Here is a 14,553-nt window from a genome sequence, read left to right on the forward strand (position 1 = left end):
AAGTCTTTGGGAGCCACAGGTGAGAACAATGTACCTGGACGAAAACATTATTTGGAAAATAATAGAAAGGTCACCAGTAAATGCAGTTCAAGCATTTTCAAAGCTTTGCAAGACAGAAGAAGGTGACTTAAAGGTCAGGAAAAGAAGAGAATGACTATTGCCACAGATCATTTCATCTGGCATGTGCTAATTTATGAGGTGGAGATTCTGGTGTCGTTGATTGGCTGCTCTCCATCCTCCTCCATATGACTGGTTGAGCATCTCAGCCCTTTGCTGCTCTTTGTCACATTTCCATCACAGCTGCATTACCAGGTTGTAGCACACAGGCTACAGAGGTACCAAGGCTGGCCAGAAATGGGGACTATTAAGGTAGGTGGCTGGAATTCTAGAAAGAACTCTTAATAAACTCTGCCTTTCTTTTTTATAGGGTTGCTGGGCAGTTTCTGTCTCTTGATTTAAAGATTTATTTTTCAATAATTAAATGTGACTTTAATACTGAATGCTAATACGTGGGGATTCAAACGTAGAATTGGGTTGGTGTGTATGTCATGTTTTTGATCTGAAAATGACACAACAGATGGTGCTTTAAAGGCTTCTTGGTGCTCTTAATGTAAGTGTTGAACCAAGATGCTGAAGAAGGATTAAACTCAGTCTTCTATGGCTCCTAAGCACTAGTAGCAGGGGACAATTTCACAAGTATGTTGACTGTGTACACAATGTCTGGGGAAAGAATTCAGAAAAGGTACTTTTTGGACTCCAACTTCCAGAATCCCTATGCTTTCACAATCAGTGGCCATATGGCTGGATGATTCTTGGCTGTCCAATCCAAAAATATTTTCTCCATGTTGTTCTATGAAGTCAAACCAAGTTTAATGTGGACTCAGTGGAGATTTTAGGACACACGATCCTTCACAATAACAATGTTGCATAGCCATATTGAGAGGGAAAGAAATATGAATATCTTCATTCCTCACATTTCTACACTGCCATTCATGATGCTCAGTAGGAGTTGCCTGTGTATATCTGTGAAGCGTAGGCAATTAGTTGTCTTTGCCTTCGCTGTGAATTGCACAAGTTCCTTTCTGGCAAATATTTATATTTGTAACTAAATCTGAATTTACATTTGGGTTTTCTTACACAATGTTGTTATCCCAGTTTGACTGGCTTAAAAGAGTGGGTTGCAGTGACCACAAACTGGCCTCATAAACTGTGTGGGTGGGGTGCATGTCAAGCCCACTTGGCAATTCTTGCCTATCTGGAAATATAGTGGGAGGCAGTCCCTCCCAGCAAAATTTAAGCTTTCTTTTAGGTCCAGAAATTCCAGTTGACAGCAGCACCAAGGCAGTTTTTGGTCATAAGCTCACCTACCTGGTGAAGGATTACACTGACCATCAGGACAAGTTTGACAATGTCTCCAAGCCAAACCAAACCATGCACCAAGGGAACTCAGCAATTGTTGCTGGGAATAGAGCCTTAGAGTTGTTGACTCCTAAGTGTAAGCAAGTGGGACTGTGAGTAAAATCTGAAGAGGCTGCATTTAATCCAGATGTTTTAACAAGTAATCTCGGTACACCCCCAAATTTCTTTAGAGAACTAAATTAGTGTTGCCAGGACTCTGGATAAGTGGCATTGTAGAAGGAGGAGGTTTGTTTTATTGTGTGAGCTGCCTTTCTCATGCATGCACACCCATCTCCTCCTAATAACACAAATAAATAGATGCAACACCAGTTAAAATAGGCAGCTTCAAAGCCATACTTCATTATTTGCTGGTGACTACATGTAAGAAATGACTGTATATCTTGTACATTACTCTTTGGGCACACTAAAATTAGGATGTATGTATTAATGTCAATAGTATTAAACAACAAAGGACTAGACCACCTGGCTGTTTTCATGTAGCAGCTAAAAGTTATTTAAGAGGTAGTGCAGGAAACATTTATTTATTTATATCCTGCTTCCCCCCCCCCCCAATTTAAAAAAATTAAGAATTGAAACAAACAAAAAAAGTGAACATTAACACAGATTTAAACTATTCACAGTATTAAAACAATTTGAACCTCAAGTTGAAAGAATAAAATAAAATTTTAAAAGATTTTTAAAACTATTTAAAACAGTACAACAATGCAGTTCACACTAACTATACTGTTCTATAAAAGGTTTTTGTATTAAAAGCCTGTTGGAATAAAAAGAGTTTAGCCATTGCAAAAACAACAAGGAGTGGGCCATTCTGGACTCCCTGGGAAGGGAGTTCTAGTCTAGGGGCAGATACTGAGAAGGCCCTCTCCTGCGTCCCCACAAACCATGCTTGCAGCGTTGGTAGACCTGAAAGAAGAGCCTCTCCTGATGATCTCAGCACCCAGGCTGGCTCATACAGGGGCATAAGGTCTGTCAAATAGCCTGGACTTGAGCCATATAGGGCTTTGCAGGTTATAGCCAGCACTTTCAACTCTGCCCAGAAATAAATTGGCAGCCAGCGGAGTGGTTTTAACAGGGGTGTGGCATAGTCTCTGTAGCTTGCCCCAGTTAACAATCTTGCGGCAACTCTTTGGACCAGAAGAAGCTTCAAATGGAGCCCCATTACCATAGTCCAAATGGGGTGTAACTAAGACTTTGGTAAAATGAGAGAGCTTGTAAAAGGTTATAATGAAAACTTGGCCCCTTTTTATTAACAGATATATACAAATGAAAAAGCTGTTTTTTGAGCAAAAATAATACTTAACTAAAAATCAGCTTGTTGCTGAAATAGAAACCCACATTCTCTCTCTCTCTCTCTCTCTCACACACACACACCCACACACACACACACACACAGTTTTTTGTGGTTTTTTCAGGCTATGTGGGCATGTTCTAGAAGAGTTTATTAATGATGTTTTGCCAGCATCTGTGGCCGGCATCTTCAGAGAAACGTCAGGAATAAACTCTTCTAGAACATGGCCACATAGCCCGAAAAACCCACAAAACCCTGCGGATGCCAACCATGAAAGCTTTCAACTTCACACATAGGGGTTTTTTATACAAGGGTTTTGCCTTCTGCTTTGGCTCAGGGAATGGGAAACTGCTGATCTGGCAGCCCTAACTCCTAGAACGCACATGCCTACACTTCACTGAAGATGTTTCGTTACTTTGTCCTTCCAGCTGCTTTTGACTTCAACTCCAAAAGGAGTTGAAGCCAGTGTAGCTGATAATAAGTGCTTATAGGAGATGTACTGGTGAGAGCCAGCATGGCGTAGTGGTTTGAGTGTTAGTCTACAACTCTGAAGGGAAGGCAATAGCAAACCTCCTCTGAATCATGCCAAGAAAACCCCATGATTGGATTGTCTGGAGGATGCCATAAGTCAGAAATGACTTGAAGGCACACAGCAATAAAAGTTTAAAAGTATCTAAAATGACAAAGATTCTTCCATCCTGTTCTAAGTAGGAAGGTACATAGTACCTTAATCTAAATTGCTTTGTTTGATTCCACAGCAGCAGAAATGGTGACATCTGCAGGTCTAGCTGTCTAGGGAAGGTGGTGGAGATGATCTGGCAATGCCAGTGGGGATGGGTGGGGATATTTGGACTTGGATTCCACATAAAGACAAATGGGAGCTTCTCTCCTAGGTTTGCACTTCTCTCTGAAGGCAGGGTGGCATCAGAGCCCTGTGACAGAAGAATGCAACTGTTATATTTCCGAGGTATAAGTGCTTCCCATCCCTCCCTTTCCCCATTCCGTTTTTGCTGGTCCTGATGGCTTATGGAAATGGGAGTTGTAGACTGAGTTTCAGTGCAAGGAGATGATGATGATGATGATGTACTTTGTTTATACCCTGCCTTTTCTCCAGAACTGGGACTCAAGACAACTTACAAATTAAATCAAAACATACATTATTATTATTATATCATTGTTACCTTTGTCAGGGTCTTTATGCATAATTTTGTGTGGTATTTTTGTCTTTCTTGAACCTATAGCATTAGCGTTTTGACAGCATTGCATCTCCTCAAAGTGCAATGAAAAATGTAACATTTGTCCACTGTTCTCACTGTTGTGCAAAATATGGTGTGTAATTGGAATGCAGAGCACCTAATAGGTAGCCATTCATTGATAAGTATGACTTTAAAAATAAACATTCCACTGGAAGCATGGAATGAGGATCAAGGACTGAATCAGCATTGGAACCACTGGTGTATGTATATAGTAAGCACTGCAAAAGTTGAGGAACCTCACAGCAGTGACTTCTCCTTTTCAGGGTTACATTTGATTATTCTGTAATTAGGAATGCATATAGTGTACTGACATGCGAATCCATAGTTTGAAGATCAGGTTGCATCAAAGTTTCAAAGGAACATTTTCATTCAACAAGACAGGTTTTACATCACATGGTGACACCTGCTGTAAGCGTTCAAACTGGGAGTAGCAACTTCTTACTCACTGTGCCACCAAGAAAGGTCAGAGAGACGAGCATTGCAAGTGTCTGCAGAAACTCAAGGCAGAACCATCTCAAATGACCATGAAGAATTGGCCAACTCCCATTTTCAGGCATATAACCTCTCATCAACCTGCTGTTAATCTTCATGTATGGACATTGTTTTGAAAAACAACTGTAATCAAGTTTTCTTGTTTAGGATAATAAAGAAACTAAATAAAGCCAGTATACCACTGAAAAGGAAATTGCACTTAAGAAGAGGACAGGTATCACAAATTTTAAATGGTGGAGGTGGAGGAGAAGAGCAGATTGACAACATAGACTCTCTCACATACACTTATTATCACATCCCATACGTAAAATCTCGTAGTTATTTTCAGATTTGCATTATATCTAGACATGACAGAACCGGGTGCTTGTGTGTGTGTGTTTGTGTGTGATCTAGATATCTAGCCACATTTATCTGGGACTTAAAAATCATATCACCAGCACTAGCTCCCCCGGTCCCTGAAGTCAGTGTCCCTGATTATTATAGCGCACACAATAATTCCTACTAGCTGTCTTTGCCTCTTAGGCATAAGGTTCAGAAGACTGGTTGCTCTTGAATGAGCATGTCACTCAAGTGAAATCAAATCTCTCTATCAAATTGCAAGCCCCAGTTGTGCTGAACAGTCTCACTCACACTGTTCCAAAGAAGGCTCTGAGCCAGTAACCCACTGAATGTTATTTCTGGATGATATTTGTTCTTTTCTAACACCACTGATTTCTCAAGACCTGCACAAGAGGTACATTAGCATAGGGCAGGGGTGGGCACTATATACCCTCCAACATTTCACAGATGAAAAGTGGCATACATGCAGCCAAGAATATAAGAGTTTGCTCAAAATGGCAAAAGTTATTAATGGGGATGAACACACAAAGTAAGAGACACAGCAGCAATTTATTTTTGCTTGAGTTCACTGGGAAGGACAAGATTCTGTTCCTCTTCTCCTCTCCCCTCTAATGAGTGAATGGAATGCAAACTCCTTTTGCATTTTGAACTCAGTTTATAGCAGCTGTCCTAAGCTAAGGATGAATGGAGAAAGTGGGAGGAAGAGGGACAAAACTGGGACGTATTAAAAACAGCAGAAAATGTGGGGTAATATAAGATTAATCACAACTGTCCTTGCCAAATTGGGACCATATACTGTGCATAAATCCCCATTCATTTTATAGCTCCAGCCACCCACCCTGCTGAAGAAAAAAAATCTAGTAAGGTAAAAGTAAGATTCAATTTCAAGAAAAGGATCTGAATCCTAATGCAATAAACCCGTTATATCAATGACTGAATTTTAAGTCAACACAGAGGTAAATCTCATTGATTCCACCTGTCTGCTCTAGCTAGGGACTATCATAGGATACAAGCTAAGGTATACAACTTTTGTACAGTTTATTTTAATGAAAAATAAGGTGGTTTTTAAAAAAGTGGGCTTCTATCGTGTTGGCTGGAGAGATGACGTGTGGGCCACAGCAGGTTCAGGGAGGGAGAAAACTGGTCCCCAGTTTCCCCAAATTTGCCCACACTCAGGACACAGGGAAATAGATTCCGATAAATATCCTCAGGTATAATCTTTGATCCCCGCTTTCATCCCAGTAATATAAAGTTTCCTCAGGATTGTCCCATGGGTTTATCAATAAGCATTTTAATCTCAAGCAGAGGTTGTTTAAAAAAACCACTAGTGTAAGATCAACATGACAGCCGGCATAGCGTAGTGGTTTGAGAACTGGAGATTAGGGTTCAATTCCCCTCTGGGCCATGGAAACCCATTGGGTGACTTTGGATGAGTCACACACTCTCAGCCCCAGAAATCCCTGTGAGAGTTCACATTAGGGTTGCCATACGTTGGAAATGACTTGGAGGCACACAACAGCATCAAGATCAACATATTTCTTTATATGGCTTTCTTCAGGCACTAATTTTTTAATATTTCAAAGCTTTCTCTCTGTGTGCTCTAATAAAGTGCTTGAAATTCCCTTATTATTTACCAGCCTCAGCGTATACTATTTAAGCATGATAAATAGCCCTCCTCTGCAGAATTTAATAGGTAATGGTGAAAAAACTTTTGCATTAGTTAATTGCCTTTTCTCATGTAAACAAATGTTGCCATTACAGTGATAATAAAAAATGGAACCCATTAATAAAGCAATCAATTTTTTAAAGAGAGGCTGGAGCAAATTCATCATTTTCTCCTGTTATGTTATTTTATTTAATAAGACAATCTGACAAATCTGACAAAAGAATAGAGAGATGAAAAGAAGTAAATTATAGTTTAAGCAGTCTTGATGAACTATAATCAAGATCCATGGATTTGAACTCATAGAAAATGTGTTATTTATGCTTTATTAATTAGATTGAGAGTAAATACTATTTAAAAAATTAATCAAATATCAAATGAATTCAAATTAAGTTAGCTGAACTTAGGTCTTGCTGAAATCAGGGAGGCAAGATAGGTATTATTTAAGTCTCATTTATTTCAGTGGAAATAAAGTTCAGCTAGTTAGTCGGGATTCAACTCAATATATGTTGTTCTTATATGTTATAGGGGGAAAGGATGTATCAATTATTTACTTCCACAGTTTGCAAAGGCCAGTGTTGTGTACTGGCCACAGTATTACTAAACTGGAGCTTTGGAGATCTAGGTTCAAATACATAGTGAGCCACAAAATTCACTGGGTGGTCCTAGAGGCTAGCAGGTCCCACATCAATAGGATGGTGAATCCACCTTGGATGTAGCTACCCTATAGAAATAATACAGTTTGACACCACTTAAAGTGCTGTATCTCCATCCTATGGAATCCTGGGTTCTGTAGTTTTACAGGATATTTATCTTTCTCTGCCAAAGAGTGCTGATGCCTCAGAAGATAACAAATCACAGGATTCTGTAGCAGCATGGAGCCATGGCAGTTAAGTGGTGTCAAATTGCATTATTTCTACAGTCTAATCCTTTGAGGATTAGTCTAAACTGTAGCGATCCAAAGTGCCAAACTTATTTGGGTGGGTGGGGATAGGATTCAGCATTTGGATAGCCCCTTGAAGGTTCAGAGTGAAACTTGCAACAGATGCATTGTCCCACTGACATCAGAGCCACCAGTCTCTACTATCTTGGTCTTAGCCACTTCACTGGCTTCTTGTGAGGCTATCGTGATAAGAGCCTTATGCACTGGCTTGATATCTTAAATGAAAGGGCAGGATATAAACAGCACTAATGGACAGATATAGTCAGTTGATTGCTGTTACACGCTGTCTGTGTGCCGCTGGAGCAGCTTTAGGCCATCCATCTGATCTGTCTCCTAAGTAACCATTTGGAGAAAGAGGAAAAAGAACGAAGAAAGCAAAAATTCATGTCCTTATTAAATCCCTCTCAATGTCATCTACCAAGCATGAAGCCATACTTCTTTTTTCTTTCTTCCTGGTAAAAACCTGCTTGGAACAGGCCAAAGCAGGAATTATGTCTTTTGCATGTATCAAGCCTATTAACACTTCTCTTGAGAATGCCAGGAAAGGACATTCCTACTTGCTTAGGTGGCAGGGAACAGAAAAGAAATGCACTTTTATAATTTGTAAAATGATTGTAATGTTTGATGGCCTTGTATATTTTGGTTATATGTTTTCGTCAGTTTGCTGTATATTATATTGCATATAAATATTAGTTTACAGTTGTACTGCATTTTTTACATTTGCATCATTCCTCCCTTCCCCTATGTTGCTATTGTTTTACTTTGTAAAGCACCATGCACACTGATGGAGCTATATAAATAAATGATGAGAATAACAGCACACAACTATTTAAGCTAGATATTTTGAGGATTTTGTTTGGTCGGCATTTTGAGGCTCTAACTGACCTGAGCACTTTCCAGATGTCTGTGTGGAGAATGTTTATCCTTCAGATATTGCGCTTCTCCATATACTGCAATGATGTTGATGTTGTTCAAAAAACATACTAAGATGCATGAGAAATATATATATTTTAGGATCAAATATTCCACCTTTTTATATGAAGGAAAATGCAGAAATTGTGCACTTATAAATAATAATAAAATCCAGCCAAAATTAACATAGCCCAGAAGTAGAGTGATCTGTCATTCTGTATGAACAGGCTCCGAAAATGGACATTATTAGGCCAAGTAAATGAGAGCTAGTCATGTCAAGCTGATCACTGTGTTCTCTTTCCTCAGATGGAGAAGCATCCCTTTTTTGCTGTCATTTTTTGTGCTGTTTTCATGCACAAGGTCCTAGGATATCCATACAACGATGTCTCCATAGCTTGTGACTCCATGTTGCCAGATCATGGAAGTGGACCACAGAGGTCTACACCGCCTTATGTCATCTCAGTATCATTTGATAGATATGACCCTGGAAATGAAATACAAGGTAATTTGCACAAATTTGCTAAAGACATAGGTCAGAGATGGTCAATCTTTGGTGACCTGTGATCAAATCTTTGATTTTTGTGCCCCAGGTGATCCCACTAAACTTTAATCAAAGTGTGTGGTTCAATTTCTTCCCCATAGTTTCACTTATTAAAAAAAGGATGAGTTATTCATCCCAACATTGAGCCTCCTGGAAATTTAAACTTTAATTTCAAACAGCAAGCTTCTAGTCCACATGACTAGAGAAATATGTTTCAAAACATGCTGAAACCTCAGCCAGGAGCCACGAGAGATTTGAAAAGAGGACAACATGGCCCTTTGCTTCTCCTTAGAATAAAGGGGGGGGGGGAAGAGGTTTTAAGCATACATTGCAGAATAAACTGTGCAATTTGGGAGGAATTATGCAAATATGGGATATATTTAATTTATACAGGCTGCAGAAGCTAGATTTTCTTGGTAAGAGGATTTCAAATATCTGCTAAGCAATATTCTAGAATTTACATTTAGGTAATGACAGGGACGTAGCCAAGGGGGGGGGGGGTGGGGGTCCGGCCCCCCCTTCCATTAGAAAAATGAATAGTGCGTGCTGCTGTGCGCCGCACCCAAGCCCCATTATAATGTTGGCAGTTAGTCTGGACCCCCCCTTACTAAAATCCTGGCTACATCCCTGGTAATGAAGTCAGCAAAGTTCCTATTTAAACAAATCCCCTGCCCTAAGACAGAACAGTAGACCAAAGAATTGAAATTGAAAATTTCTGCTGCATCTTTCTAAGCCATGTGAGCCAAAATACTTATGATACAAAATATTATCAATGTGTTTATTTCCTCTAGTGACTCTAGAATCAACATCACCATATGGATTTACAGGATTCATGGCACAGGCTCGAGAAGTTGATGGAAATACTCCTGTTGGTATGTTTCGCATTGTAGATTCAAACACACAAGGCCTTCGATGCTCCAATGTTGCGGTATGTGTTCTTTTCTTCATATTATTTATTTATTTGGGGAATGTATTTTGGCATTCTGTTTGATTAAACCTCCAGCCTCCAAACTTTCTTTCTTTCTGCTTCCTCAGTTATGTTTGTTAAAACTTTTTTTAAATGGGTATCATGCTTTGCTAATATATGTTTTAACACTGAGGTGAGCTGTTGTTCATCTTTCTCTCAAATACAAAACAAAATATTTGTGATATTCTAGACCTGGATTAAGGGAAAAAATTCAGCCTGGCTACCTGGCTGTCTGGTAAACACATTGAGGACCATAGTCCAAGAGGATAGGGCCAAAGCTCACTACAACATGAGAGGTCTAATCCAGCTAGAGTAGACACAACAAATCAATGGTATTCTCATGAGTATTACCATTCTGCAATCATCTTTATTCTAATATGGACTAATAAGTGAATTTAATACAGCAGCTATACAGTTCTCAAGCAGTGGATCAGATTGCCAGTTTTTAAAAAAACACCTTATATTGAAAGTCCAGCATTTGCTTAGTAAAAAGTCTAAAATCAAGATTTGGTTTGCAGTGCTGAAATAACACTGCCCTTCAGGATTCTCCTATGCCAATTTTAATGGCTGACATTATCCTAATGTCTTAATATGTTACAAATATTTGGTGTTTCGTGTTTGACTTCAGTTACTTTTGATGGACTTTTGATGTCATGTTATTGTCAGCATTTGTCAGTATCTTGCAGATGGTTTGTAACTGTACTTACAAAGTTTTTTGTGGGTTTTTTGGGCTATATGGCCATGTTCTAGAAGAGTTTATTCAGGACGTTTCGCCAGCATCTGTGGCTGGCATCTTCAGAAAAAAGATGCCAGCCACAGATGCTGGTGAAACGTCAGGAATAAACTCTTCTAGAACATGGCCACATAGCCCAAAAAACCCACAAAAAACCATGGACGTCGGCCATGAAAGCCTTCACTGTACCTCAAGTCCTGTCGCTTTCTATGGTGGTATGGAAATGCACAGCCGCTAGCATGGCCATGTGTGCATGTGCTTCCCTTACAAACAGATGAACTTGCCATTTGCGAAAGCTCACATCACGGATGGCAAGTCCGTGGCTAAGAAGACCCCACTGTAAAACCTTGAATTAGGTTCTGAAAACTTAAAGCTGAGTTGCAAAAATTGATAATGAATTAAATTTCTCCAAAATTTCATGTCAGCTGCCGTAGAAGCCTTAAGCTGCAAGTCTGTCCGGGTCAGGTCCGTTGAAGGAGTTAAGTTCACTGAACTCAATGGTATATATTTCTGAAGAGAAATGCATAGCACAGTAGTTCTCAATTGTGGTTTCATGGCATCTTTAGCAAGAGAAGACTGTTAGCTTAGGTATTGCATTCATTTTTCTCCTTTCTTAATGAGCAAGTGTACTTGTGTTTCCATGGTTCTTAGTGTCATGCATTTTCTCTTTTCAGAATTCAGCAGTCAGTCACAGAAATCCCAGTGTGAAGCACAGAATTACAACAAATTGGGTTGCTCCCGAGGGTACTAGAAAAATTAGGATAATGTAAGTGATAATTTTATTTAATAAATCAATATTTTGTAAAATGTTTTAAAGACATTTTAGCTGCTCTTGCAGAAAAGAACATCTTGAAATAAAGAATAAAAATTGTTCTTTGGGCATGGAGGCAGGGATGTGTTATTTGGACAGGTAAATATTGTGAGTGAGCACCAGCATGACGTAGTGGTTTGAGTTTTAGTCTACAACTCTGGATACAAGGGTTCGATTCCCAGTTCAGCCACGAAACCCATTGGATAACCTTGAAAAATCACATGATCTCAGCCTCCGGGGAAGGCAATGACAAGCCTCCTCTGAACAAATCTTACCAAGAAAACTCAATGATAATTCACTTTAGGGTCACCATAAGTCAGATATGAGTTGAAAGCACACAACAACAACAAATATTTTGGAGTAGTATTTTTTTTTCATGAGCAGAATTGATGTTTGGAAATTAATAAATAGGCTGAACACAGCCAGATGAATGAGGCAAAAAAATACTATGCTGCTGTCCAATTAATTCTGCACTTTGCACTTTGTGATAATTCTGTGCCCATGTGATGCCTTGATAAATAAGAGGTAATAAAAACTTCATAGTTAAAAATAACTGATCTATTTAACTTCCTTTTTTCTTTTTAATTCTTGTCAAACGTAATTTGCTAAATCAATGTACAGTTTGCTCAGTGACATATAATGCAAATTATAATGACAGCAAACATTACTCACTGATCATCTTATGTATTTTGTTTAAGAAAACTTAGCTCACCACTGATTTCTCACCTTTTCCCTCTTCTAGGGCAACTTTTGTTCAAGATGATGATATCTATTGGACTGGAGTTCATAGCAAAACGCTCTCACCCAGAGGTTTTGACATAGCTAATGATACTGAGGCCTTCAATGTTACCGAGGCCTTCAATGATACGATGACGGCCAATAGCTCAGACATAGCCAATGTTACATCCATAGTTTCAGAGATCACTACTGGTATTGAAACTCCTGATGAGGAACAGGAAGAAACTGACGTCAGCACCCTCCTTGCTGCGGCTGAAGCAGAGTCTGAGACCCCTGTCAACACTAAGAAGACAGATGAATCCAAAAGTGAAAATGACATACGAAAAAGTAGGAGAAAGGTATTTATGATGTACTGATTAATAACTACATTTTTAAAAGAACAATTATCCAATATTTAAAAATCACCCCTCAGATATACATGAAATAAGACTTATAATTATGTTACCTAATCAGTATGGTTGCCTCTTCTTCATAGTTGTTTCCCATGATATTCCAGTAACATACGAAAGGGGAGAGACCACCCCTTTCATATGTTACTGGGATATGTTCATGATACAATTACAGTCATTATTGTTCAGAAAATTAAACCTGGGGGGGGGGGGGAAGTGAGGCAAAAATGCTAATGTTAGCTGTCAATGTCATCATCATCTAAACTTCTGCGATTGTCTCCACGCTACACAGTTTATTGTTTTCTGATACTGCTTTAATGGTTATGATTCTGCCGTATGAATCCTGGACTTTGTAGTTTGGTGAGGAACTTAGAATTCAGTGACCTGGAGCAGGAGGCTATCTTGCCAAGAATTCTATGTCCTCAACCAAACTACAAATCCCAGAATTACATAAGACAGAACCATGGCAGTTAAAGTGGTATCAAAGTGCTATTACCATTGTGTGGATATGCCCTGAGTCTGTAGCCTGTACCAAATCTCACCTGGAGTAATCTGAACATGCAAAACAGGAAGTATTTAGCTTTAATATTGATGCCTCATGGCTTTTCCAGTTCATATTCTACTAAAATGCCACAGGAAGGAATCACATGGAAACACTGACTAGGCTCCTGAGGTAATATGTTAACAGCATAAACAGAGGCTGGATGGCCGTCTGTCATGGGTGCTTTGATTGTGTATTCCTGCATGGCAGGGGCTTGGACTGGATGACCTTTGTGGTCTCTTCCAACTCTATGGTTCTAGGATTCTAATCATTTTTATGGCTATTGAAAAAGCACTTCAGAATTCTAGACACAGGCAATGCAAATAAGAGATGCTTAGTAGATCTGGCCCTATCATGACACTTAACCATGTATGTAACACCAAAGCAAATATGAATGGTGAATGCGCACAGACTGGCCTCATAACAGATTACTCAGCATAATTTTTAGTAACTCTTTGTCCCTTTCTTTCCCCAGTCAGTTGTGACTTTCGACATAAAGTGTGGCGAGGTAAGAACCTTTTATCTGTTTTTCAAACTGTCAGTGAGTTCTTGTTTTATGACTGCCAATGCATTCTGTACTAATATACAGTTGTGGGAACATTTCATAAAAAAGAACAGCACGCCTTTGGATTGTCCTTCTAATCCAGGGTTGGAAAGCTTTCTCCTGCTAAGGTTTGCACAATGTTCTTCTCCAGTACTTTCAAAACTTGTTCTGAGCTGAGATTGGACCCATTCCTGGCCTGAGATTTGTTTGATTCCAAGAATGGTATAAGCCACTGGATTCAAAACAGGACTTTTATTGGTGATTTACAGGTGCAGCAGGTGTTAACAAGACAGCAAATGCCACTTCTAAAAACTTTAAAACAAAGAAATCTCTAGTGTGCAGATGTGAGTCTTAATGCTATAAGTGTAGAAATTGGAAAAGGCAGAAAGTTAGAGGTGTGAGGATTCCCACATACCATTCCCAGCTAAACTCTAACAAGTGTTTGGAAGGAATCTTATCCTTTTATTTAAGGAATCCTATGACAAGACCGAGAGCCAGCATGGCATAGTGGTTTGAATATTGGACTATGACTGGGGACCTGGGTTCAAATCCCTGCTCATCCATGGAAACCCACTGTGTGACCTTGGACAAATCACACTCTCTCAGCCTCAGATGATGCCAAAGGCAAACTCCCTCTGAAGAAACTTGCCAAGAAAACTCTGTGATAGTTTCTCCTTAGGGTTGCCATAAGTCGGAAGCAAAGGCACACAACAACAATGTGACTAGATTAACAGCACTTTTTTTTCCATACCACCAGGCAGGTACATAATGGTTATCTGCAATACTATATAAGGACTCCAGAATTAATCTGCCTTCTGGTAGTGTCATGCGTACTACAGTTCTTTATTTTAAAAAAACAAACTTTGGTGATTTTTCCCTCCAGGGTGGAGTATACCAATCCAGCAGTGGTGCTTGCGTCAAGGTAAGCATTATTTGTGTTACAAAGCTCTATCATTCTTAAAGACTTGATAAGAACA

The 14,553-nt window shown here is 39.3% G+C and overlaps 1 protein-coding gene across 1 annotated transcript in view; it reads left to right on the forward strand.

Annotated features, from left to right (window-relative positions):
- The first annotated feature begins 286 nt into the window (after window positions 1-286).
- Window positions 287-14,553, forward strand: part of LOC121929012 (mucin-21-like) — a 43,175-nt gene continuing 28,908 nt past the window's right edge. The window contains exons 1-7 of the mRNA XM_042464336.1: window positions 287-369; window positions 8,619-8,814; window positions 9,645-9,781; window positions 11,228-11,319; window positions 12,107-12,440; window positions 13,508-13,540; window positions 14,460-14,498. Of these exons, the coding sequence (XP_042320270.1) occupies window positions 355-369; window positions 8,619-8,814; window positions 9,645-9,781; window positions 11,228-11,319; window positions 12,107-12,440; window positions 13,508-13,540; window positions 14,460-14,498 (846 nt within the window). The 5' untranslated portion in view covers window positions 287-354. The remainder of the gene's footprint in view (window positions 370-8,618; window positions 8,815-9,644; window positions 9,782-11,227; window positions 11,320-12,106; window positions 12,441-13,507; window positions 13,541-14,459; window positions 14,499-14,553) is intronic.

The sequence above is a fragment of the Sceloporus undulatus genome, chromosome 4 (assembly GCF_019175285.1).
Source record: "Sceloporus undulatus isolate JIND9_A2432 ecotype Alabama chromosome 4, SceUnd_v1.1, whole genome shotgun sequence".
NCBI classification, from domain to species: domain Eukaryota; kingdom Metazoa; phylum Chordata; class Lepidosauria; order Squamata; family Phrynosomatidae; genus Sceloporus; species Sceloporus undulatus.